The 27,195-nt window shown below is 41.9% G+C and overlaps 1 protein-coding gene across 1 annotated transcript; it reads right to left on the bottom strand.

The window, feature by feature from the left end:
• On the bottom strand, nt 1-27,195 carry arfgef2 (ADP-ribosylation factor guanine nucleotide-exchange factor 2 (brefeldin A-inhibited)). Its single transcript, XM_035159109.2, has 39 exons — nt 26,795-27,195; nt 23,984-24,014; nt 23,427-23,550; nt 22,784-22,930; nt 21,664-21,843; nt 20,652-20,964; nt 20,326-20,478; nt 20,102-20,229; nt 18,660-18,793; nt 17,312-17,546; nt 17,111-17,210; nt 16,231-16,370; nt 15,849-15,957; nt 15,577-15,766; nt 15,312-15,423; nt 15,021-15,226; nt 14,769-14,853; nt 13,423-13,594; nt 13,078-13,229; nt 12,845-12,973; nt 12,536-12,694; nt 11,379-11,526; nt 10,504-10,600; nt 10,323-10,363; nt 10,067-10,236; nt 9,225-9,376; nt 8,888-9,060; nt 8,423-8,583; nt 8,149-8,279; nt 7,000-7,129; nt 6,714-6,849; nt 5,834-5,972; nt 5,520-5,577; nt 5,231-5,339; nt 4,955-5,085; nt 4,249-4,420; nt 3,322-3,460; nt 2,369-2,486; nt 1-1,677 (listed from the first exon to the last, which is right to left on the bottom strand). Exons 1-39 carry the CDS (start codon nt 26,997-26,999, stop codon nt 1,513-1,515), a joined length of 5,574 nt encoding a protein of 1,857 aa, XP_035015000.1. The 5' UTR covers nt 27,000-27,195; the 3' UTR covers nt 1-1,512.

Below are 27,195 nucleotides of genomic sequence, written 5' to 3'. Positions count from 1 at the left end.
CTGGATCAGAATTCAGGTTTATTGATTACTTCACCAAATGCTTGAAAGATTACATCACAATATTATGTATAGAACTGTATAGCACTTTCTTTTCTCTGTATCTTACACTGAAAACTTTACAGTCGGCATTTTTTCCCATTTACTGTATATATATATATTTATATATTCCCTAGCTTAAGGGAAGAAAAGTAGACATCCATAGTTGCGCGGACAGGAATGCTTCTCAAAAAAATATTTAAATGCACTTAAAATAATTACATACATCCTTCTTTTAAAAAAAGGCATGGAATAAACTACCAAGGATCCAGGGTGCAGAGATTCCAGTGCCTCTGTAGATGCGAGCTTTGGTTTTGCTCCGGTCCCAATTCTTCTGTTGAATCTGACAAAACACTGATGAGCATTCCAACCAGTGGTCGGTCCACTGGGTGGTGTTCATACATGAGCACACTGTCTGCAGCAGGCGAGGGTGGAGTAGAGCTGACTGATGGATTAGTGGGAGGGTTTGCAAACCAGGAGGAGTTGACTCCATGTTAAATCCTTCAGCGTTAAGGCTTAGTGGGTCAACACATGAAGGAATGTATGATAAGAGTCCTTCTACCATCATTTCATTGTAAACCAGCAATTATCCCGGAAACATTTTCATAAAACAAATGAAAGAAAATGAGCAAAAATAAATAAGTAAAATCTCATTGACAGGCAAGAATGATAAAGATGACAGGACGGTTGTGTCACAGAGAGCAAGATGTCCCAAACAAAGCTGCATTTGACCTCTGATAATGTTGTTAAGAAATGCAGATGAGAGTTTCAGTCTCTCCTACATGGAAAGAGCCCGCAACCAAATAACACACAAATAACAAGGAACATAAACATTAAAGTGACAAACAATGCTTTGGGTTCTGGTACACGATGGATATCACAACATTTTTGATTCGATCACCAAAAATCACAAGAAGGGCGACACTGATGGTGTCATCATTTTCTAACAGGCACAGGCGGCCAACAGAGATTTTTCGCAAAGAGCAAATAAAAGATTCATCAAATTCATGGTGTACCTCACTTGCTTTCAGCATGTAGATATACTTTCTTTTGTTGAGTATTAAATAAAGAAAAATCAGGTACAGGGTTCGCAACAATATCAATAAATTATCTGTTTACACTTCTTTTCTAGTCATCACAGTTTGAGATGAGTCAGGGGATGATGAATGACAACAGTCAGCAGAGAGTGCTGGTCACAGTGCTGTTCATCCCCGAGAGAAAGAAGGGAGGAAGTACAGGGTGAAGACTTTTCTACAAGCCGAGTGTGGTAGAAAAGCTGAACACTTTAATGCCGAGTCCTGAACTGAGACGGAAAAGCTACGGTCTTTGTTATCTTCCTGCGGACATTGTAGCCCCTCTGTAATCTGTCTCCAGCCCAAGAGAGAAGAGGGGAAAAGTCTCTTATATGTTATGTCCACCTCCATCATTTCCATTTCCCCCATCCACCCCCTACACTCCTTTCTGCATCCACCAAATCTAGGATGCAGGAGACCGAGCAGACGCCCCCTCTGGAGCAGCGATGTGGAAGACGGAGCCGATGCGCAGGAAGAAACGCCTGAGGACGGCCCGCAGTTCAGGGATCAGGTCAAACTGCATCATTTCACACAGCTGGGGATAGTAGCAGGAAGCATGGGGCTTGAACTGGAAATAAAGGAGAAAATGAAAAAAATTTAAATTAGCAGCACGTTGAACCCCTGCTAATTATTTTTCAAAAAATGTCACCACCAAAAAAAACAGGCGGTTGCTCTGGGATGTGTGGGCCCTGCTGGGACGACAGCGTTCACAGTACGGAGTTTAAATCTATGTGTTATAGCTGAAGCTTTCTGCTTATAAAGGCAAATTCACTCAACAACACACACCTTGCACAAGAGAATGTGCAGACCAGTCTACTTTAACAATAGTGTATTAATTTTTGTTGATGCAGTGATTTGTATGGCACGTTCTTTCTGTAGCTGGCAGCACTGTGCCAATATTTCCTGCTGCTTCAAGCTATGTTGTCTGACTGAAAACAAGTTTTAGCCTAAAATTCCCTGAAAAAAAAAAAAAAATACACTGAGTCATGGGCTGCCATGACTCATCCATGAATCATGCACTCACACAGAGAGTGACACATACAGGTGTCAGCTCGCTTGTGTGTTTACAATCACAAAATATGAAATTAAAAGAGGACATATAATTACCTCATACAATTTAAATCCCGTTAGTTTTTCCACAGAGAGCCGTGAGTCTCTTTCATTTCTGATCCTAGTTCAGATTTAATCACAGCTGGACATGTGTAGTTGAAAGTATACTGTGTGTGTCTTTATCTGAATGTGTGTGTGCATGTTCCTGCCTTGTCATCGGGCAGCCGTAGCGTCCTGGTGAGCAGCAGCATGAGCAGGCTGTTCCAAGCCTCTCTGTGGCTCTCTGAGGTCAGACTGATGAAGTAGGCCAGAGCTTCGCTACACACCCTGACAGAGACGAAACAAGGCCCATATTATTTCCAACATCATAATGACATATTTCAAACACTGAACAGACAGAGGGATTCTGTCTCTATCACCACTGCTTCTCTACAAGTATTATTATTGTAGAAAAGCAGATCGAGGCTACACATCCTGGACTAAGGCACCAACACCTTAATGATTAACACCACATAAATGCATTCCTGATGTAATAAATGAGTCAACGAGTGCAGCTGCTCAGCGACAAACACAACACAGTGATTTGTGCCACGCTCTCACATGTCAGTAAATTCTACTAAGTACAGTTCATAAATCTATAATGAAGTATGAGCCGTGTGTCAAAACACAGCCAACACAACACGGAACAACACCAGTGCTGCACTTTACACAGGTTAAGTACGATATATTATATCTTTGAGTATTGTGTATCCAAAGCTTAAGATATCTTGTTCTTTTGTTGTCTACTGAAAAGACATTAGAGATCCTTCATTAAAGTGAGAATGGGCAATCCAATTTCTTACAGCTCACATACACTGTGCTGCTGCTGTAAATACTCACTAGTGAACCAAGCATGTAGGAATCGCTGCCGTTATTTCTGTTTGAGTAATTTTATGTAGGAACTACAGCCCCCAGCTGTTTTAGGAAATTTGTAGCTTTATGAAAAAATTCTACTTATTCGTTTGTGACAAATTTGTGGTGGTACTGAAAAGTACTGAAAGATATCGCTGTTTTGGTATCTCATCTTGAAAAAATAACAATACAGTTTTGCCAACTTTATCTTGTACTGAAATGTTGGTCGTTTTAACAAAGACTAGATGATGGTGTTGTAGGTGGTTCTCACAGCAGCAGGCGTGTCTGGATGTCAGGCCACGAGTCCTTCAGCTGAGGGTCAGAGTACATCTTGAACAAGATCCTCAGGCTGCATGCAAGACTGCTGGTTTCCTGCTTCAACAAGTTGGGTTTGGATTTCCCTTTAAACCCTGATGGCAAAGAGAAAGGTGTTGATTGTTAAAAACAAGAAACCCAGAACAACTAAAAGGGGGCAGTGCATTGCCTGAGATCCAACACTGTGACTGCAACATCATGGATCTATGTTATATCAGTGTGGAGAGCATTGACCACTGTCATACACTTACTGCTGTTGTCTGATTTTTGAATTGAAAACCTCATTTCATGTTTGTCTGACTGATTGTATTAATTGATGAAAAAGCAGCCATCAGCAGTAATATACAAAATTGTGGATGTTTCATCATTGAAATGCATCGATGTGAATCAAATCGTTGACTACTGAATTGCAATCGAATCGTGAGGCTAGTGAAGATGCACACCTCTAATGATGTCTCCTCCCCCCCCCCATTATTTCCTGGCATCTCTCTTCTGTTAACTTTCCAATAAAGACACAAAATGACCCCAAAATGACTGAAAAAAACAAATCCCCCCCCAACAACAACAGAGGAAGAGCCAAATTCAACAAGACAGTTTTCCAATAAGAGTGATGTATTTATCTGTGTTTTAATGACATCAAAAAACCTCTGACCTATCAGAGTCACCCAGTCACTCAACAATATAAAGATTTCAGTCCAGATGAAAACAGATTTTACATTTCCATGCAACAGTAAATCATTTTAGAAATGTGATTAAAGACCCTTCAAGGTGTTGACCGTAGAAAATGTGTTGATATGTGAAGGTATTTAGACAAGACACAGTCACATAACCTCATACAGAAGAAGTGCACAATATAAAGACATGATTATATGATTCTATTTACCTGCCCTCCAGAGTGCCGTCCTCTGTTCGTTGTTGGAGTTGAAGTCCTTGGCGAAGGTGTGTGACTCCAGCAGACAGTCTAGCAGCTTGAAGAGGTGTGCAGAGGTCATGTGTCTGTACATACCCTGATCTGGACCCTGGTCTCCACCGTCCGACTCTTCCAGAGCATCTCTCTGAAGGGCGGGAAGTGTTGGGACAACTTAGGCTATAGGAATAACTGAGGATTGTATAAGCGTCATTAGACCTGATCTGATATTTAATCAAAGCTTGATTGTCTCCTCATTTAACCCTTTTCCACCGGATGTGTGTATATACACCTCTAAGACTGGCGTTTATGTGCTTTTCCCTTTAGAGCCAGATAAGATGTGTGTCTTATCCTCCATGTAAGAATTTTCTGACATGATTGTCTTCAATACTTGTGGAAAAGGCAAAATAAATGAAGGGAAATGTAGTTTGTTTGTTAGTGCTCTTTTTGCCAGCTTAAGTTTAGGGAAAAGGCAATTATTTACAAATGTTTACGCTATCCAATGTTTTTATTTCATGTCTCTCATGTCTCAGAGGCTGAGAAAAAAAGGTTTTTGTAAACCCTCAGGTTTTAGGTGGTTGTTTTCAAACAATGCTTAGGTTTTGGAGTGCATTTTTATGCAACACTTAAGGTCTTAATTCAGATTAGAGAGCAGCATTTCACAGAAGCTGTCGTGACCAACCTGTGCAGCAGCCATGTTCTCAGCATCTTCCTTCTTGCTGGTTGCTGGGTAGAAGACTATGTTGTCTATGGTCTGGATTAGTTCGAGCTGTACCACACATTTGATCAGCAGCCCAGCAAACAGTTTCTGATCTGAAACTCATGTAGCACAAAAACAGCTACATCAACAAATATGATTTGAGTTTAAAACTCATATTTTCAGATTTACAGGTTCGTTTTGAATATGGGTTGGATACAGACATAAATTAGTGTGTGCTTGTGTGATCCATGTACTCACGAGCATTGGACTTTCCCTTCCAGGTGTCATCGCTGGACATCTGACTGTGTCCTCTCTCTGACAGAGCTCTGTCGTAGCTGCTCTGGGACTGACTGTCGAAATCCGCATCCTGCAGATTTAGAGTAGCAAAAACATTCAGTGCCATCCTTCAGATACATCATGGAAATAAAACATTCCTTTCATTAGCCAACAGTTGTTTATCATGTTCCAGGCCAAGTAGGCAGCATCTGCAAAGCAGATGTTAAATGGAATAGTTGTATACTCTGAGTGAATTTATTTGTTTTCTTACAAAGTGCTTCCCATCAGCAGTTTCCTCATCCTGTCCAGCCGGTCTCCAAGTCAACAAACTGATGTGAAAAGCAAACGCAATGATTTGAGAATCAGGTGTTGTAACTTACATCCTGTCACAGCATTAAACAACAACAACGTAAATACAACAGCCATAAGTCCTAAATTCCCATTAACTCTGCAGTGCTTGTTTTCATAATAACAGTTAAATGTACCTTCAATGAATCAAACAGGGGACTGAATTTCATTCTAACATCAACATTGTTCAGCAGCTGTAATAGAAACCGAGCTGACCTGCAGTGGTTGAGGACTTACGCGTGAGGGCTGGTGTTTTGGAAGATCTCCAACATACAGGAACAGGTGATTTTCCAGACCTCTGGGCTGAACTTCTCCCCGTTCAGAATCACCAGGTTCTCCAGACAGTTAGTTCCTGATCGAGCCAGTTGCTCGTTGTCTGTAAAAGAAAGAGAATGACTTCACAGCTGCTTCGTACGAGCACTGAACGCTTTGGGTTGAGACAAAGGGAGATAGTTGTGTCTTTAAGTAATATAAAACTGTTGGAAGCTCAGGCTGATTAACACAGTGACTGTATACTGTGGATAAGAGACTCTCACAGGTTTTTGAACCATCTCGTTAATTCAGAAAAACAGAGCAGATATATCTTTCTTGTGGAAACAAGAAAAATATATCCGTTAACAGATTTTTTTCTCAATTGAATACAACAACATTTCAAGCACACTGCTCATTACAAAACTACTTTTTTTCATCAATAATTTATGGCACAGTTCAAAGTATTGTGTATAGAATTGTGCTTTGTTTAAATTAAAATCGAATTCTTTTTTTGGTAATTAAATGGATTGATCAATTACACTGTCCTGCCTGGTGGCCTAGGGGTCAAAGCTGGGGACCGTTGTTGCATTTCACTCTCCCTCTTTCTTTGCCGGTTTTCCTGGCAGCTAATCTTTAGGTGGGAAAGATTACGCATTTTTTCTTTTGCTGAAGGGAGGGGTTGTAATATTACAAGAACAAAAAAAAGTTTGAAAGAAAAGTCTAAATTTAAGACCACATGTCATGTTAGAGGTGGAATATCAGAAGATAAAATCTGATATAATACATAGTTACATGTTCCTTTTCTGCCGTAGGAGCACGAAAAGAACGTGTTTCTGCTCTACTCCACATGAATTTAAACACCCACCTTGTCTGACACACCACTGTAGCTGTGTGAAAATGTCAACCAGCAGGATTTCACTGAGAGGCTCATAAAACTGAGTGAACACGTCACAGATGGCGTACAGCGCGTGGTTGCATGTTGTTGTCATCCACTCGGTTTTCTGGAAGCAAACAACAAACGAACATGAGCAGGTGTTTTATAAAAGTGCATAAAACTGTTGACAGTAACTGCATCTCCAAATCCCAGAGGAGCATATCCTTTAAATATTTCAGCTGCTTGTTTACAACATGAACAACCAGTGAGCTCTGACCTCTGTTTGCTGCTCAGGGAGCTTCATGTTGTCAAAGATGCGGAAGACGATTCTGAAGAGGTCATGCCACCAGTGGTTCTCGAAGGTGTGGCCGTAACTCTTCATGATCTCAAACATGACTGTGAGACCTCTGTCAGAACCAAAGAAAGAGTTAAAGCCTCATCAGACTGATGAGCGGCAAGGAGAAACATGACTAGCACTACAATGATACATCCTTTGTGATATCATGCTACATTCTACATGCATGTAGATTTTCAGTCAAAATGTACTATTGTATCAAGGAAACAACTGGAACAGTTTCTTTTTTAAATGTGCATGCTATTTGTGTGGAGAACACTATCTATGTGTCTGTTTTTTCATCTTTCATATATTACAAATTACATATATCATATTTCTTTATTTTGTGTGTGTTCATTACGGAGCTGCATTAAATATTGACGATTTGACAATCGTCAATGACAAATCAGGGGGTCTATTCTAATCTATTCTGACTAACAACTGATACAGGGGTAGAATGAGTTAGATGTTAGTTGCTTAATTGTTAACTAAAGATAAATATTATTGATTAATCTGTCATTTATTTTTTTAAACAATTGATTGATTGTGAAAATGTCAACATTGGTCTGAGAGTTGAAGATAAAGACTTCAAAGGTCTTTTTCCCCTCTGTGTAGTAAGTCCCAAACCACAAGATACTTTTTTCAAAAATTAATACATACAGTAAAGCAGCAAATCCTCACATTTAAGGACTAACTGGAACCACTCAGTATCTTCTTGTATGATTAAGCAAATGAAACAATAATTAAAATAGTTACAGAATAATGCTCTGTCAATTATGCTAATAATCAAGTAATCGTCGTCACTTCCATTGATGAGTCCCATCATACACGAGCGCTGGTCGCCTGTTTATTGTTTAATCTTATTAATAATGAATGTATCACATGTCCAAATCACACCAATTTCGGCACTGCACTTCCTTGTGCCCCTAACAATACACACACACCAAGTGTGAAGCTTATAAGACAGAAGGTTCTTGCGATATGCGTTCCACAGACAGACTGACAGAGTTCTGGAATTAGTATATGGAAATAAGTGAACACCGTTAAGAATAACAGTGTGAGCTACACTCCACTGATGAACTGTTTATGTACCTGGTCCGAACATCCAGCTTGCAGCGGTTGATGATACAAGAAAGCTCGAACAGAATGGGAAACCAGCCACGAACCCACACCCGATCGCCCGGGGCAACATTCATGTCATCACTAGTGTATTCCCTCAGAGCCTGGGCAGAGACACAGTACGACACAAAATCATCAAGTGAAATATTACATCATAAGTCTTGAAGAAACCACATAGTGAGTGAGATTATTTTGTCACAGTTGCCATTTTATTGAACCGGTATTGTCACAAGTCAGCTGCTCCTACCTGTGGTCTTTCTGAGACGTATTTAGCACAGTGCCGGATGAGTCTGATAGCCTCCATGCTGGTGTCAGGAAAAGCTGCGTTGCACACAAACTCAGACAAGCACTTCACTGCATCTTGAAACGAATCTATAGCAGCTGCAAAGTGCTCCTGGAAAGTGTTTGCTGAGGGAGGAGTGATGAAGAGAAGGAAAGTAAGAAATCAAAAACAGACTAGTCCTATAAAAGCTAAAACAAACGGACAGTGTGTCTCACTGTCAGCTGAGCGCTTCGACACATCACAACCTCTGTTAGTTGGCTTTTAGGCGTCTGAGCCAAAATGGACAATGTACATCTAAATTCAAATAAATTAAATTTTTTCACAATTTACATACATTCCAATCACAAGAGGTTTAGTAATGGTATCAGTTTTATCATTTCCTGAACAGGAAGTAGTGTTCACTGTGGATCTGAACGCAGCTGTACTCACTGACAATGTGCCCAGTGGTCTGGAAGGCCAGCTCCACTATAGTCTCGTCATGGTCGGCGGCTGCCTGGTGAAACACTGAGAAGATGTTCTTCCAGCCTGAACGGATGTTGGCTGCTTGGGAGTTGACCATCTGAGCCACACACCTAATCACCATGTCTCTGATAGTGGGGGACCTGTTCACATGGGGCAGAACATCAAATTCATATTTTCATATTTTATTAACAAACCTCTACTTTGTTCCACATATCTAGTGTAAATAACGCACACGTATGTATTGAGAAAGAACAGTTTTTCATTGGAGCCACCAATAATATAAATAAAAATGTCTATTATCTACCTGTTCTTCTTCATGATGTGCTCAAACGGCCTGAGGAAGTCTTTCTGGAAGCGGAAATTGGCCAGCTCTCCTTTCTCCAAGAACTTCATGGAGAGCTGTCTCAGTGAGTCCACGGCAAAAATGGCTACATCCTCATTGGGGTTGCAGCCCACCTGTAAGAGACACATAAATCAGCCATGGATTAAATGGACTTATAATGTTTTTGTTACTTTCCGAGTTTACAATCATGTTTAAACCTGCGCTACTTAAATGTTTGGGCCATCTACGGGCACAACAAGTTGTAAATACAACACTGAGAGCTGATATGGCTGGTGATTTAAAGCATTTATCTGGAGTTGTGTTTCTGGCCTTCTGGTGAAGTTATGTCCAATACTCACTCACCTTTAGTTGTTTGTGTCTACACCAGCCGCTGAGGAAAATTATCAGGCTCTTTAGCAACTAACCACTCTGTTGTGTTCACTGGCTATTATCTGACTCTTTGTGCTGATTGGTGCTCGGAAAGTAGCAGACAGTGAAAACAACACTAATGAGACAAAACACAGACCAACATAAATATACAACTTCAAGACCGAAACATGTCCTACCTAAGTACATTTTAAAATAAATGTTTCCCACCTGGATACTGCAAACACGCTGAGTAGACAGAATTACAGAGCTCTCACACCACTGTTATAAATCTGATTCCTCAGGGGGGCACTACAGGACAACAGTAAGTGCACAGAGCGGCAGGGAGCACCAACAAAAGAAAACCTCATCACCCTGCTACTGTCTGCTACACCACTCACTAAAAGCAGCTCCTACTTGTGCCTGATTAACAATTCTCCAAACTTTGTTTCACTGACCTTGTTAAAGTGGTCTCCTATGACCTGCCAAATTCGAGACCACTGCAGCCTGATGCGGTTCATGTTGTAGTAGGAAATTTCCACGATCTTTTGCAAGCTGAACATTCTCGGCTGGTGTGTCGAGGCCAGCTCATCCATAGACACCGCACACAACCACCGCACAAAGTCCACTGGAAACACATAGCAACACTGTGAATAACTTCTGTTACTTTTAAAAGATGCACAGAGATGTGAGATGAAAGAATGACACACTTACCGATTGCATTTCCATCTAGTCTGGTCGAACCAGTGAAGATCCTGCAAATATAAAAAAACACCTTCAGTATTTGTAGGGAATAGAAAGGCTCATTCATTACAAAGGACATAGTGTATATAGATCATGCACTTATGGTATTGATATTCTGTGTGTGGGCTCCCTTGTGAGTATTTTGTCTCACCTGTCCACAGCCACCACCACACTCTGAGAGCTGGTCTCTCCTACCGACTCCTGGATATGAGCCATCTGTCTCTTGTCCTGACTTCCCACCAGGTTTCCTGCAACACCAAACCCATTGAACGCAGGTTAATGTTCAGTCAGGCATCAGACACAGACGAAAGGTTTATCAGACTTTTAAAAGCACACTGAACAAGGTTTTAGTGCAGAAGGATTGTGTTTGCTGTTTTAATTCATTAGACTGGATGCAAAATATATGGTATTTACATTTAAGACCCTGTGTGACATTTGCACTTGTCCCTTTAGAACCGGATGACATGTGCTGAAAGGTTAATTACATTATGGGAAATGTAGTTTGTTATCGCTCTTCGTTATTAGTGTTTCAGACAATGGCTGACGATCTGAGCTAGGTGAGCGAAGTTGAAGCGGTGTATAGTAGAGTTTCATTGAGGAAAACAACAATGAAAATAACAATGAAGAAGACTCAGACCCAGACGATGTTCCTGCTGACCTGAGACTCAGTTGGTAAGAGACATGCTTGAGGAGGAGGAAAAAGGGGAATCAGAGTTTGCCTGGTTTATTGCTTTTTTTTTTATGTTCACGAACTTTGGGGAAACGATGATGATTTACAATGAAAGCCAAATGTTTAAGATATAAAATGTTTGTTTAGTTAATTTCATGTCTCTATCTGCTTCAGAAAACCCTCAGGTTTTAGGTGGATGTTCAAACAATGCTTAAGTTTTAGATTGCGTTGTTATTCAGCACCTTACGTCCCAAGTTATTTTCAGAAACAGTGTAGTTGTTTTTGCATAAACGATGAACACTGGAGATATTATGTTAAGGGTTAAATTTAGAGTAGAAGTTGTGTGTGTGTCTTACCCAGGCCCAATGGCATGAACTCCTCTGTGCCGGAGGGTAAGCCCTTAATGCCGCCCTCTTTGTCCCGCACCACCCCTGAGATGTAGCGCGTCTTCACCCCTGTGCCGATCAACTGGGCGAGCTCCAGCTGACTGATACATCTCAGAATCTATAACAAGGGGAGAAACCACAAATAACTTTGTTACTCAAACTGCTGTGATGAATAAAGAACATTTTGGATGCAGCTTATGAGACATGTCCTCGTATTTAGAGGAATCTGTAGCAGTTTGAAATATTAGGGAAGAGGAGGGAAGAGAACAGTGGGAAGATTAAACAATTTTGAAAAACAGCTGTGTAATAATAAGTGACAAAATATCTAGGTTGCAAAAATGAGACATATAATGATACTGATAATATGATATTTCATTAAAATTAATTTGCAATAGGCCATAAGAAAACACTGGTACAACTATTTGTGTTGTGCGGATTAAAAATTAATGTATAAACAAATTAAAGAAACGATCATTTTTCGTGCTCTATCCAATCAACTTTTGTTTTGTAATTTAAATTTATTTAAAAATACATATTAAATACTGAATGAATGAACGACCCTGCAATGACTGCAATGACAGCTTTCATTCCTGCAAATTACATGAGGAGCAGTAGCTGTGATGTGTCGTTATCAAATCATTACTGTTGGAGGACCTCTGCTTTTAGAGAAAGCCACAACAGAATATATTATAAGCTAAATGACATGAATACACCTGCATATCTCTACCTGGACGCCATCTACTGGCAAATCCTAACAAGTTAAGAAATCTTTGGAGCTCTCTTGAATATCAGCACAAATATCTGACATTTCCTAACTTAAGAGAGCTGAAAAATGCAATTAAAAAGTAGGGCCGAAAATGTAATGTTTTGGGCCAGTTAGGAGTTATTCCCTACTATGATTTTAATTAATAAATAAGGGTTATGCAGTGCCCCACTGCTTGAAATATTCTTTCTGACAAGTTCAGAATAAAACACAGACAATCATGGATTTACTTTCTCCACTGTGGGTGGGAAGCTTTCTTCTCTTTTTCCCATTTTAAGAAAAAATTCAATGTGCCACTTAACTATATTCGATCAATCCTTTACAAAGGTTGTTATCTTTGAGATTCAAGAAAACTTTATCTCACCTCGTGCCAGGAGTTGCCCAGGTAGTTTCCATCTGTGTGAGCCACAGTGATCAGGGTCTTGATGGTGTCAATGTTCTTCTGCTTCATCTCCGTGATGCTGGAGCTGGCCGTCAGCAGGGTGAATCGGGCCAAGGCCTGGACGTACGCATCTCGCTCCAACTACAGACACACGGGCCAGTTACTACATAGTCTGTTGTTATCACTAGGAACACTGAGTCGCTTTAAAAATGATGTATAAGTAAATTATGATGTGACTCATGGAAAACAAACAAATGCATCATCTCCTCTACATCCCCAATGTCACCAGACCTGCATGTTGAAGATGCAGGCGATCCTGATGGCACATCGGATGCCCTCCAGACACAGTGAGGCCACCTCTGGGTCGTCACAGTCCTGCAGTCCCACGCTAAATGCTGCAAGCAAGGGGGTCCACGCCAGCTACAACACAGACATTGAAAACTTAATTCTGCTTCTATTCCCCCCCCCCAAACTCCTCCTCTTAATGTACAAAGTTACAACAAACAGTTGCTCTGACACTATACCTTGAACATAGGCCTGACATGCTCCAGGTGTGTGGCGCTGAAGAAGGGAGCCTGAGCATGGCTGACGGCCTCCATTAGCGCTTTAGCAGTCTTTGCCATCTGCTCCATCTCCACGTTGTACAGCAGACGACGCTGCTTCTCGCTGGCCACACCTGGAGGGAGGACATAGCTTTGTTTCTCAGCAAACAGGGAGGTAAAGAGACCAAAGGATGCATCACTGTGCTGGTGCTCTCTATTTACCAGCCAATGTGTGACATACTGTTCAAAAAGCTAAATTTCAGAGAAAACCTTTTGTTTGAGAGTAATCCTGATGGAAGGTGCACGAGCTGACACACGAGTACTCACTCTGCTTGGTGGACTTTGGGGTGATTGAAAACTCTTTGCTCTCCTTCATGGCAATCTTCTTGCCTGCGATCTCATCATATATAGAAGATAGATATTCTTCTGGCAGGTCTTTACTGTCATTAATACCACGGTTCATCTTGATGTACTGCTCCTTTGTCATTTTGTTCTTTACCTGCATCGAGAACAAAATTGAGAAAGAGAGTTGGAGTGATTGCTGAAAAAGGGAAGGAATTCTGGACTCTAACAACAAGATGCTGTATGACTGTATGAACATACACAAGTGGACAGCTTTAAGTAGTCGATCCCCTGCTCTTTATGCAAATAAACTCATACATAATGCATTTGGAAAGACAAAATTATGTCTTTTTCAGTGTGATTACGACAGATGGGTCTGTTGTCAGTGTGTGTACTTGTACAGATATCTTTGTGAGGACAATTTTGAGCCTTACAGAGCGAGGAGATTTCGGGAAAGTGAGGACATTTTGGCCGGTCTTCACTCTCTGACACGCTCCTGTAGGTTTATTTGAGGGTTAATACTTGATTCAGCTAAAATCAATATGTGCTGGTTACTGTTAATATTGTGATAGTTGACAAAAATAAGCAATGTATGGAAACAGTGTGGGAAAGTGTGAAAATACTTTCATTACTTTATCAGCTGAGTAGTCTGTCTTTTAATGTGGCCCAGTACACAGGTCTGAACAGGGTCTTTGTTGCTCTTTCTCACTGCTCCTCCCTGGCTTCAGTTTGTGTGTGTCACAGTGTGAAATATTTTACACCTTCTTTTCCCAGACTTTCAATTTCAGATGCAATTTCCTTTGTACAATTCAGAACGTTACAGGCCTATGCGTCCCTGTCATCCGTTTGAATGAAGACACTGTGTTCATACAGTGGGCCTGCCAATGCAGAAGGGTCTGACATAGAGCCTGGTAGATTACTTTGTAATGTGAGCAGTATTTTAATTCATGTTAATTTATTGTGATTATTTTTAAATAGACGACACAAAACACTGTCAGTGTTAAAAACTGCTTTGTAAGGATTTGGCATCTGACAGCACTAAAAGCACTAAAAGCTTAAAGCTTTGCTTTCCTTTTCTAAACCTTGGGTTGTTTGAGGTCAGAATACTGTAAAATTCATACTGCATAAACAAAAACACAACATTTTTCGCGATGCATAAAAGAACTGTGTAGTTTTGTTTCGTACTTAACAACCATTGAACTCCTGTGTAGCTAAAGAAGGTCTGTTAATCCTTAATAAAAACTCCACATGGACAAAACAATTGACACCAGGAACCGCATACGATGACATGGCGATGCTGGTGACAAGACATAAAACTGAACAGTTCTCACCTGAGGACTGTGCAGGTCTGTGGTGAGCATAATGATGGAGTATGCCAGCACGTAGGCAGTGTCTGCACTGGCAAACAGAGTCTGTCTGCAAAAGAAGTCACATATTAGGGCAACAGATAGCAGCTGCACTGGTCTGATGTTTTAATTTTACAATAACCTAACTCAGGTACAACCTCGGAAACATGGTAAAAACTCTTCAAGCCAGAATATTTTAGTGGGAGATATATTTTACCAGTAAAGATCAAGCCTTACCCCTGGTAGCATTCCAAGTATCGAGCAGCAAACTTCTCCATCAGCCTGTCAATCTTCTGGGCCTCACCAGGAAGTCTGAAGCCTTCCAGGAACGCTCTGAGAGCCGAGACAAAGTCCCGTCCGCAGAAGTCCAGCTGGTCCACGTAGCAGTACATCACTTCTTTATTGAACTTGATATTCTCGCCCAGGAACTCTCCCACCTGGGTCTGTGGATGCAGAGGAAAAAGTGGTTGGAGGATGACTGACCTGACTAAACAGCGTTGTACAATTAAACCTAGTGTAATCGCTCACCGTGTCCAGTCTGTCCTCCTGGTGTAGGAACTGGGCGATGTCCTCAGCTGTGGATCCCAGCATGCCCTGGTCCTGCAGGTACTGTACACCTCGCTTTGGCTTCTTGTTGAACCTATGGAAAGAAGAGAGGAACAAATCTATGCTTGTCTTGCCCAAACAAGAACAAAAGGGAAATCTTACACACTCAGGGAGTGTTCTATTGATAAAGGCCGACATCAAATAAACCATGATACAAATGTTAACCAGACTGAGAAAAAGGGCTCACAGTTCGATTCCGTGCTCGATGATGTCCTTCTGCTGTTTGATGACCTCGTACTGTTCTGGATGGTCGGCCTGAGAAACATTGATGCTGGAGGAGACGGTGGAGTCCAGCGAGCTGATGCTATCTCGACGTCCAACCAGCTGCTCTGGGAGCTTCAACTCTCCTCCGTCACTATCAGACGGATGCTCCTGGCCTGCAAACATCAGTGATTATACGTTAAGACCTGAACATGTCCTGTGCATTGTTCACATTTTTTTTCTGTCCACCACACTTACCCAGGTTAGCTTGAAGGTTTGGATTGATGTACATGTCTTTGCTCCACTCGACCATACACTTGAGGATGGAAACCAGACATTCCAAACCCTTTTTACGTAGACTCAGCTCCTGTGGATATTAAAGAGCCACCTAAGTTTATTTAGGTCACATGCACACTAACACATGTAAGTGATTTTACACACAAAGCATAAGTTAGAAACGATGGCCAGAAGAATCCTGCTTCACCATTCAAAACATTACAAGTAGGCGCTTATGAGCCGATGATGTATTTAGACAACACCCTAAAAACTAGGGTACAAAATATAAGTTATAGAACATTGAATCAAAATGGGGTGCTATGATGTGGATGATGCATCATTGTGAGACTCAATCACTGTGTACCTGCAGAGGAGTCATCCCAAGCTCCTGACCACTCCTGCCTTGAGCAATCTTAGACAGGTCGTTGACGAGGCGCTCAAAAATGTTTGCCGCGTTCAAGTCACAGTCGTAGTTTACATAGATGTCGACCACGCACTGGGCATCTGAGGGAAAGGAATGTGTTACAAAACTGGTTATCCTTCAAAAACAAAACAGTTTAAATGATACTGACCAAATATATTTCTTTAGATACAAAGGGTGACGATTAAGTGTTGGCTGTAGCGATCAGTTTTTTTTAAATGAATAACTTCAACTGCAGTACCTATCAGGGTTTCCCCGTATAAGGATTTAAAGACAACTGCTCAAATTCCAACTATCAAAGACGTGACCATGCAGCAAATAAACCTCAAGGGTTAAATGCATCACTGTCAGGGTGGCACTAGGTGAAACGATGACATGCGAGCTGATAGATGGTAGTACCAACAAAAAGCCTTTCTGAATCCACTGAGGAATCGAATTATTGGCACAAAAAAAAAAAAAAGATTTCACGTAAATGAACAGGGCAAAAGGGTTAAATATAACCTCTGTACAAAGAGAGTAATAATCAGACCAACTGTCTCATCATATGTCTCAAGTGGATGGATTAAAACATTAATAGCTAGCATTAAATAAAGGACAGCTAAAAATGTGTCAAAATTCCGTCTATTCTATGCTGGTGTACTGTCAGACAGTATGAATTTTGGAATCACTTGGATCCTCCTATGAATATCCTGCCATGTCTAAATAAAGATGGCAGTAATTTCAACATTTAAGTAAATTTTTCAGAATTAAAAAAAGTTTCTAAATTTTTAGTTAGATTATTCTTCTTCTAGTTTGAGGAAAACTTGTATGAGTGGATTTATACCTGCACAGATGCGTGTCAGTGTCTGGATAACCATCCACTTGTGCTCAAAGGAGCTGGTCGACGTCTCCAGGATAGTCAGAAAAATCTCCCGAAAAAACACCTGAGCCATGGTGGACAAAAAACAGTAAGTGTGACAACTGAACTATGAACTTCCTTAATCAGTCTAAGATTTGTCAAACCAACACTGTTTGCATCCTGTACCTCAATCTGCATCTTCAGGTGGACCTTGAAGTGGGAGAGCAGGGTGAGGAAGATAGCCAGGGACAGCTCAAACACCTCAGGCACTGAGGACACACCATTTTTGGAAAGTGCCACACATAAATACTGTTTGATGGCATTGACGAACATCTCATGAGTGCGAAACACTGGCCCGGCGCCCTGCAGCACAGAGAGCAGCAGCTGTAGGGAGACAATCTTGGACCGCAACTCATGGGACCTGGAGAGGAGAGGAACCGTATGAGCATCAATTATACTACCTTAAGTGCAATATAAAGTGATCCACAAAGACACTTGAGACACTTATAGCAGCATGCTCGATGGAGATGTGTTTTCATGTTTTATCTATAAATACGGTTCTACAGTTTACTCTGAGTTGAGGAGAACAAACAATACAGGGGTATAATGGTGTTTCATGGTATCTAATGTAGGCCAGGCTGACGTCTCAGAGGTTCCTACTTGGCTCAGTTTACTCTGGCCTATTCAGACTGGCTGGCTCAGAGTCTAATGTTACAGTAACTAGAGATGACAGGACTGCACCAGGATGGAAAAGGGCAAGTTAACCTGCAGAGACTGAGCTGAAGCAGTGTGTGTGTGCTGAAGGCAGCTACATTTCTTTTGGCAAACTGCAGCGTGACAAAAAGAAGGGACCACATAAAAGACCAAAGGTGCATCAAAGCAGGAGTGTTCATGATTCAGGACTCAAGTTCTGGGTAACCACAGATTGTTTGAGTGTTACAAAAAAATATCTTCACGGTATGATGTAAAAAGACAACTGACTAAACTTGCTTTCAGACATGCACTGAACTCCTTCTGACATTCTCCGGAGGGGCTGCCAGAATGCAAATATCTGAGTGTGAGGCTCCAGACTTTCTCTGGAGATTCTCCAGCCGGAGTAAAAACTCCGGACATTGTTGGATGAGCCGATGTGCGAAAACAGCAGGAGATCCTCTGCAGGATTCACAGCGAGCAAGTGTGGGTGCTGAAGCAGTGAGAACACACAGACAAGGATGTCTAAACAGCTTTTGGTGATAAGGGACTATGCCAGTATCGATGTGCTGTAAACAAAAACATGTGCTCTCCACAGCAGAACTAAAACATTACATTATGCCTCTGCACCACCACTCAGCTGACGCTCCAGAGATTTATGTGTTGTTGAGAACACGTCTGAGAGGAAAATCTCCAGCTGCATTGTTCATGTGTGAAATATAAACTCCAGAACCAATTGTGCGGACACCCTCCGGAGTTCAAGCCTGAAAACAGCTCAACTAACACAATGTAAAAATGTACTGGTTATGCAAAGTTATAGAGGTGGGGGAAAAAAAACACTCACTTTGGGTCTGGAGGTCCATCAGCAAGTGGCTTCATGGAGAGTTTGCAGAGCGAGCGGAACACCAGAAAAGCGTCCTTCTGGAGGATGTGTGAGAATCGTGCAGCGTTGTTGGCTCCCTGCAGGGTCTCTGCATCCTGGGACAGATGAATAAAGTCAATCCCACTTTATAAAACACATCAGAATCTCACATTTCACACCTGAAAGATTAGACCATGGTCCAAACCAAGTTTGAAGTCTTACACTGTATTAATTTGATCTGGTTTTGGTTTCACATTGCAATTTAAAGAGTAAAGTACCAAAGTATTTCGTATGACATACATACGTCCTGTAATCATAACCTACATTGACCATTGATTGGTTTGAAGATGAGCGTGTGTCTGACGTCAGTGTGTTCTCAGTTCGCAGGGTAGTAGTCTTTCCATTTGAATAGAGAATATTAATGAACCTGCCACTGTAATATCATTATGGTATGTTTACCAGCATCACCAACATCAGGTGCAGCACTCAACACTGGTAACACTATGCAACAAATTGAAAATTTCTGGAGAGACCAGTAAGGCTTGTACTTCATTTTCTTCTTCCAAAAGTCGAAACTATCCCAAAAAGTATTTTCCCACTGCAAACGATCGGAAGCATGGCTCAATTTAATCCAGAACAAGTCCACCTCTTTTGGTGTGCCTTATTTTGCAAGTTTGTAACCAACCCTTCACATCTGTTATTTTGGTTCAGACTTAACTAAAAAGTCTGAAGGTCTGCTGAATGTCCCCTGAATTGTCAGCCTGACCCAAGTTCTGTGTCAGAACCCTTCAATGTTGATGGTTTGTGGCAAAGCTCCACATGTTTCCTTCGCACCAGAGGTTGAAGTCTCGGTTACTCCCTTTGTCTGTTTAGATCAACAACCTTACCAACAGGGTAAACATGCTCCCCACAAGTGTCTCTCATTTTGCCTTACTCATCACATTTGTTTCAATAGTAACTTTACTTTACCATCATATACTGGCGTCCTCTGACCCGCTGCAGTTTCACAATAAACCTTAAGTATTTTAATACTTCTCAGGGTTTTGAAGTATTTTTGTCAACCACCACACAATTAACAATGACCAGTTGACCACAACATACAGGTTTTCTTTTCTTTCTTTTTCTCCAAATGCATAGAAACTTAATTCATAGTAAAGTTGCATATGTGATCTGATGTATTTAGAGCAGGCCACTTGTGATGGGTTCGCTCAGGACAGATGTTAATACCAGGTCTGAACAGGGCCTTAGAATCTGCATCTGTCAATGAGCAGTTCATTTATTGTATCTCCTCCTCTACTCACAGGTAAATATTGAGATTCTGCACTTTTGCACAAGAAGACATTTATTAAAAAAATGCATCTACAAGCACTTTAAGATGAACTGTGAAAAGCTGAATAGTAGGTAATGTTTTTAACACTGCTCACCAGCATATCTGTGGACGACACAGAGGATCGGTCCTCAATGATGCCATTCATATGCTGGCCCTCTGCTCTGACTGTGGTGGGGGCCGCCTCTGTCTGCTCCGTGACAGGGTGGGCTGGGTGCTCGTCTCCTGGGGGCAAGGCAGGAGAAGAGATTTACAGCTCACAACCATGAAAGAAAAACACAAGTGTATTGATGTGATAAGTAAAACAGGTTAAGTTCTGACCTGTTCCACTGTGTATCTGTGTTGGCTGTTGCTCTGCCTCCTCTCCTTCAGTCATCGCTGACTCTGCTGGATCTGCTGGATCTGAATTGCTCTCTGGTTTGTCCCCCTCTACAGCTGGCTGTGATGCAGTAGGAGGCGTCTCTGCACCTTCATCTTCAAAAACAGAGAATGAAGAGTGATTAAGGTGAAAGAAGCTAGAACATGAAAGATGCTTCTACCTGAGTTACACCTTCAGACTTTTTTAAGTTGAGAGGAAAAACAAAAAGAAAGATTTACAAGCTTCTCCGAAATTGGAACTTATACTGAAAGCCAGAGTTGACACACACCTCTTGATGGTGTGGCCTGTTCTTCTCCTCCATTCATCATATTGTTGCCGTTCTCAGGTTCTTCATTAATTGATGCTGTGTCTGGTGGTTGATCCTGTTCCACGTCAGGGGCTGATGGTTGGGGTGTTGAGCTGGTGGTATTGGTGGTTGTGAGGTCTGGAGTACTGGTTGCTGGAGAAGGCGAGCCTTGCGGCTCTGGGGTGGGCGTCCGGTCGGACCAGGGGGAGCCAGACCTCTGATTACCAGGGACTGGAGATGGGTTCTGTTGGGGTGGTCGCAGCCTCTCCTTCTCCTGCTCCTGAGCCTCCAGAGCCTGTGGAGTCAGGAGGAGGAGAAGAGGAGTTAGTTTGATAAAGAGAAAATGCAACTCTTTCACTCTGCCTCATGCAATACAGGCAGATGTTAATAGAAACTGAAAGAACATAAATTGTTCATTATAATAAAGTCTCTTCATATTATAAATTCTGACAAGATGATTCACATCAAAGCCCAGTGATGAGCTTATCATCCCCTACCGTTCCAATAGAAATGAAAAATAGAACTGAATCACTACCAGTGTTCAGCAGGCCTTATTATAGGGCTACACCAGCTACATGAAGAGATTGTGCGAGTCCAGTGAACTAACATTGCTCTATTAGTTGGGCACAAACCTGATAATAACTTGTGTAGTGTATAATGTTGTAAGAATATATATATATATTGAATTTTCAATATTCTCTGTTTTAGCGGCTGAGGTGGGCGGATCTGAAGCAGAGTTTTCTAATGAAAACATGGTGATGTTGATGTTGATGAGAGTAGTCAGCCTGTGGCAATGCACATTTCATTGGCCTTCTTCTTCATGTTGTTTTGTCATTCAGAAAGTATCTCACAGATATTTTTGATCACTTGCATTCCTTTTGACTTCAATCTCAAGACAGCATGCAGAGAGGAAAACATCACATTTCCCATGTTTTGCCAAAAAGTGCCAAAAGACTGTATGTATAGGTAATAGGTGATAGGTGCGTAAACTAACGGCCTGGTTCTCCATGCGTGTGAAGATAACATTGAGCATCTGTGTGAGCGTGGCCTTGGCGGTGGTCTGGTTGATGAGGTTGCGGCTGGCCAGGTAGATGTTGTAGCAAGTCCTGACGGTGAGGAGCACCGTGCCCTCGTGGATCTCTATGTGCGGGGAGGTCACTGCAGTCAGCAGGGCCTGGGCAGAGAGAAAAGGAAGTCAAGCGTTGTCACACAGGATGTCTTGTTGAGAAGATGCAGCGGCTGCACCTGCTGAGTCACAACTTCACTTCCCTACTTCTGCAAGGCGCAGATATTTAGTTTTCATACTCTGTTGCCATTTTGTTGTTAGACAAACATATTTCAAATGAAAGAATTCAAAATTATTACAACAAATACCTTCAAGGCAGATTAATTTGTTTTACAATATAATTTGTATTAGTCAGAGTTCATGATGTTTATAGTCTGACCTATAAATCTTTGGTCAACAGTGATAATACTGCATGCTTCTTACAGGCCAGACTTTGACCTTTGTAATCAACCAGGATGTGTTCGTCATTTAAATAAAACTGAGTAAACTTCAATACGCACCAGCTGTGAATCAAACCTAATGCATACACAAAGACACTTCTTAAATATGCTCAAGCACTTCTGAACACTGAGATATGAACGTAATCATTGAAACTTTTCTAGATTATAAGTCTAAAAAAAACCTTGAAGTGAATTTAATGTTAGATGAGTCAGGCCACAATCACTTAACTGCTGGGTAGGAAGTAAAGGTGACTTTTAAAAGAACATACTTTTTTTTAAAGCCAGACATTTTTGAGTGATTGTAGAAATCACATATCCAATTAGTCTTAAGTGGTTGATGTGATAAAGATGCACATAACGACAGGGCATATTTAAATATTCAACATTATATAACTTTCCTAAATTCATCACATTAGAATAGATATGACACTAAAGATATAGAAACTCGTCTTTATTGTGAATCATGACTGAATCCTCTCAAATACAGTGGACTCAGTCCTGCCTCATTGACCCAAAGATAAACAAAAAAAATGAAATAAACAATGCCACTGACAGACAGAGGATCTGAAGCCTGCCAGATGTACAGAGAGGAACTGGGGGGGGGGTACCTTGATGATCTGTAGCTGGACTCCCTCATCAGTCTGCGGGCCTTGGAAGCAGTTGCAGATTGTTTCCACCAGGCGATCAATCAGCCTTTTGCCTGGGCTTCTGTTGTCCGGGGCGTTGCCTGTGATGTGGCCGTACGCGATCAGCTTCTACCGTAGAGCAACAGTGCACAGGTTAGAGGTGTTAGAAGTGTTTGATTGTGTGTTTGTTTTGAGATGTATGCGAATTTAGGGTTTATATGAGCAGCGTCTTCATTTAATTGTGAATGAGTAAAGTTTCTCATAATGCAATTCAAAGAGTTCTTAATTGGACCCTCCCTGTCTGCTACTGTAAATATTCATAGCTGGGTCTCAATTCTGGGGCTGCATCCATCTATGAAAAGCTATAAATAGATTAAAGGATGCAGTGTGTGTGTGTGTGTGTGTGTGTGTGTTATGTTCTAGGAGCATGTGTGACATTTGAAGCAGGTGTAGATACATTCCCACCAACCCACCCCCAGGTTGTTAATACAAGAAAAACTGCTGTGAGAAAGTGAAATAACAATTTTGACATTAAAAGGGGTTGAGTGGAACTGAGTGCAACTGAATGCATGTGTGTAAACCTGTGTGTGTGTGTGGGCGTGTGTGTGTGACAGTGAATAATAACCTGCAGACAGTCCAAAGAGGTGCTAACTATCCGGGGGGACTTTGACTGACAGGCCAACTCAAAGGGCAGCACATATTTGTCGGCCTCAATGTAGTTGGCTCTGGGTGGGACCACTGATCCATCCCTGCAGGAATGAGGAGAGATACAATGACAGCAGCTCTTTCTATTAACACTGCTTGTTCACATACCTAAAAAAAATACTCAAGGTCCGACTAAAAACTAATGGTATGTTAATGAATCAAGTGCTGTGTAAATATTAGAGCTCTGACTTTTACCTTTAAAACCTTGGAAGAGCATAATGGCACGTAAATTAAGAAAACAGCTTGCCTATAGAAGCAGACATATGACCTGGAGCCCATCTGAAGTGCTGGTGATATACTACTAAGTAGCAGTTATAAAAGCAGCAAATTGCCGAAGTCACAAATCACAGTGATCACCCGGTGTTTACGACAGACTGCTTCAGGGTAAACCTGAACTCACCTTCTTTCTCTGAAGAAAAGCTTGAACCCACTGCTGATTCATTCAGTGGGTAAAGGTATGTGCAAAAGAATACTTACTTTTGTTTATCAAGCTCTGCCTTGATTTCATCTGTAAAGGGAGACACAGGAGATTAAATGTTATTGAAGTCTTTACTTTGACCATCGCAGCTCACAGCAATGTGATGTGATTGGACGGAAATCTGGCGGTTACACGGCTGATTACAAATCTGACGACAGTAACGTGCATTTGTTTTTCTGCATTTTTGTTGTTCAGCAAATGTTTTTTCTGCTCAATTTAACTTATTCTATAGGATTTAGCTACATTTGACTACACCTGTACTTGATCTCACAATTTCAGATCTTTAGTCTCCCTCTTCTTCCCTGCACCACCCTTCCCATCTTTTATGCTTTCTAAAGAATTCTCCTGAACCAATTTCCTATTCTTCATGATTTTCATCCCTCACCGATCAATCGAAAGTTGTATGCGCACTTCCTACCTACTGGGTGTCACATTATTGGCTACAAAGTGAGTAATGGTGCATTCAGGCAGATGTGACCGTCCAAATTGATTAGATTCAAACACAACGTGGCAGAGAACGCTACTAGACTCATCTTTCATAACCTCCTCACACAGGAGGACACAGAGGAAATTAGTTTGTGGAATATTCACAGTAATATCAGTCACTGTTAAAGTGAGCATAGATTTTAATGCCCTGATATTTTATGTGCACAAGTGCAGTGCTGATCTAAACCTGCCTGTTTGGAATTAGCCATTTGCTTGTCCTGTGTTAAAGAGGGATAGTTCACCGAAAAATGAAGATTCGCTCATTATTTACTCACCACTATGCTGATGGAGGGGGTGTTTGAGTCCACAAAACACTTTTGGAGTCTCAGGGGTAAACAGCGTTGCAGCCAAATACAATACAATTAAAGTAAGTAAGTAGAAGTGAGTAGATGATGAGTGAATTTTCCTTTTTCGGTGAACCATCCCTTTAATGCTCCAGAGCTACTTGAGAACTGTTCCTTGTCATTAGTGAGTCCTCCTCAAACAGGTCTACACTATACCGTCACTTTTTATTGTTTGTGTTGGACGTTGTGTGCAAAGCTTTCTATAAACAGAGTATGGTACAGAGTGAAGTTGTTCATCCTACCTGGTTTATCAGCAGTTCATATAATGAAACTGAATTTGCTTTATTACTGTTTATTACTACCATTACATGTGTGGCTTATATAGTTTGAATGATTTACTTATTTGCTGCCCACAAGTCCACAACTTTTCAAAGTAAAAGCTCTATAATTCAGCTCAAAATAAAGCATTCTAGCAATTAGGCTTTTGCCACTGTGCTTTTACTTTGAGGACAACTTTCTGAAGAGGATGTGATTCTATGAATTTCGCTGCCACGACCTATGAATGTGTCAGTCTGACACGGTGAAATAAAAATGATCAGATTATCAAAATCATATGGCAGGACAGATTTTATTGGTTGCAGGTTTCCAGTTGCTGACTGCTGCTGTAGTTTACATAGGACGTGGAATACGTTTCAACTAAGTCCACAGGCTTAAGGCACATTGCCCCACCCCCACTGACTGCTACAGAGCACCGGTCGCTGGTTGTTTTATTCATATTGAACATATCCATGTCTAAATCACACCACACTCTGCACTGCATTTTTGGGGCAATTTACAATACGCATGCCAAATGTGAGGCTAAATAGATAAACAACTCTGGAGATATGCATTCCACAAACAGACACAGAGGTTTATGGAATTAGTAGGTAGATGAAAATGCAAAGCCAGTTGTTTTCTCTACTTTGGAAAAACTCTTATTGGACCAAAGTATATGAAGTTGATAGTACTTGCTCTCTTTATTTTGCCAACTGGCTAAGCTATGGTGTTTAAATAAAAGAAAACAGCCATTAAAATATAATCTCTCTTTCCACCGCATGCCTGATTGATCACAGAGGCAACAGATGAAAAGGCCTGCAGTCCACAGCACAACTTGGATATTTGAACTGAGAAACAAAGATTTGGCACTGGGGACAATCTGATGAAGCTGGGTATAGAATTTACAAAGACACAAGACACACAGGCACTACCACGGTGTGAGGATAACCACAACATGGCCCAAGATGGTGGCACGGGAAGTCGAAAAGCAGTGTTGGGTTCAGCTGGCTTCATGAATAATGAGAGAGTGTCCATGGCAGACAGGAGCAGCTCACACACACCAACCTGTTTGCCCACCTCTCACATGTGACATGCATTTCGTTGCAGTCGGTCCTGTGGTTCAACAGCCTCACTGTTCTTCAACAAGGAAACACTACCTGTTGTTTGCCATTTCCTCAATCAACAGCTCATTGTATCAGAACGAGTGTCAGACCACTATCTGACTCTCTGGTAGTGGTTATTATAAACATGGTCACATTCACATCAGCAGCTAGGTCGATCACAATGTGTGTGCGTGTAACACTATCAGTGTTGAATGGAGGAGCACACACGTCAGAGTATCCTGGAGTGAGGTAGCCTGTTTGTCTGGGTGCAGAGCAGGACCGGGCAGTCTGGCCGGGTGACAGTGCTACGTACAACACAGGGATTGGTCTGTTTAGCTAGCTAACCTAGCTAACCCTGACGAGCTAACGGCGGCTACCAGCTAGCTGGTTGGCCCGTTGACAGCTGTGCAGACTGTTAGCATTTCAGACACAACATAAAGACATGAGAGTGATAACAAACACACGCCGAGCTGCTGCTGCCCGTGAACGTCAGCGGTTACCTGAGCCGACGACGGGAGGCCACTCGGATGCTAATGCTAACACTAGCTAACTCCGCTGTCTCCCAGACACGAGCGATGAGAGGCACATACAAGCAAAGGCAGCACACAACACAGACACGTACCGAGCGCCACCTGGCAGGCTTTGCGCAGCTGGCTGTGCTGGCTCCTCTTCACCTCCTTGTCGGAGAGGATCTTCTCCAGCGCCCGGGACAGAAACATGCTCTTGGTTTTGCTGTTTTCTGCCTTCGACTGCGAGTAGTGCTGCGGCGGCTGCTGCTGCGGAGGTGCTGGAGCTGGTGGCCGGGGCTGTGGTAGTTGCTGCTGCATCTCTCGGGTCTTGTTGCGGCTCCTCTCTCAGGCCGTCATGTTCGGCCGGGCCCCGCGGTGACAGGAAAGCTAACGAGCGCCAGACTATCGGTGTCAGTCCTGTGGAGTCGCTGCCTCAGCTCAGCGCCGCCATGCTGCCGACACGTCAGGTCACATGACTCTCAGCTGTCTGCGCCTGGTCTGCGCTGACGAGCAG

The sequence above is a fragment of the Hippoglossus stenolepis genome, chromosome 6 (genome assembly GCF_022539355.2).
Source record: "Hippoglossus stenolepis isolate QCI-W04-F060 chromosome 6, HSTE1.2, whole genome shotgun sequence".
Lineage (NCBI taxonomy): Eukaryota > Metazoa > Chordata > Actinopteri > Pleuronectiformes > Pleuronectidae > Hippoglossus > Hippoglossus stenolepis.
The sequence above is the reverse complement of the archived record's forward strand: the minus strand, read 5'-3'. Positions and strand labels throughout refer to the sequence as shown.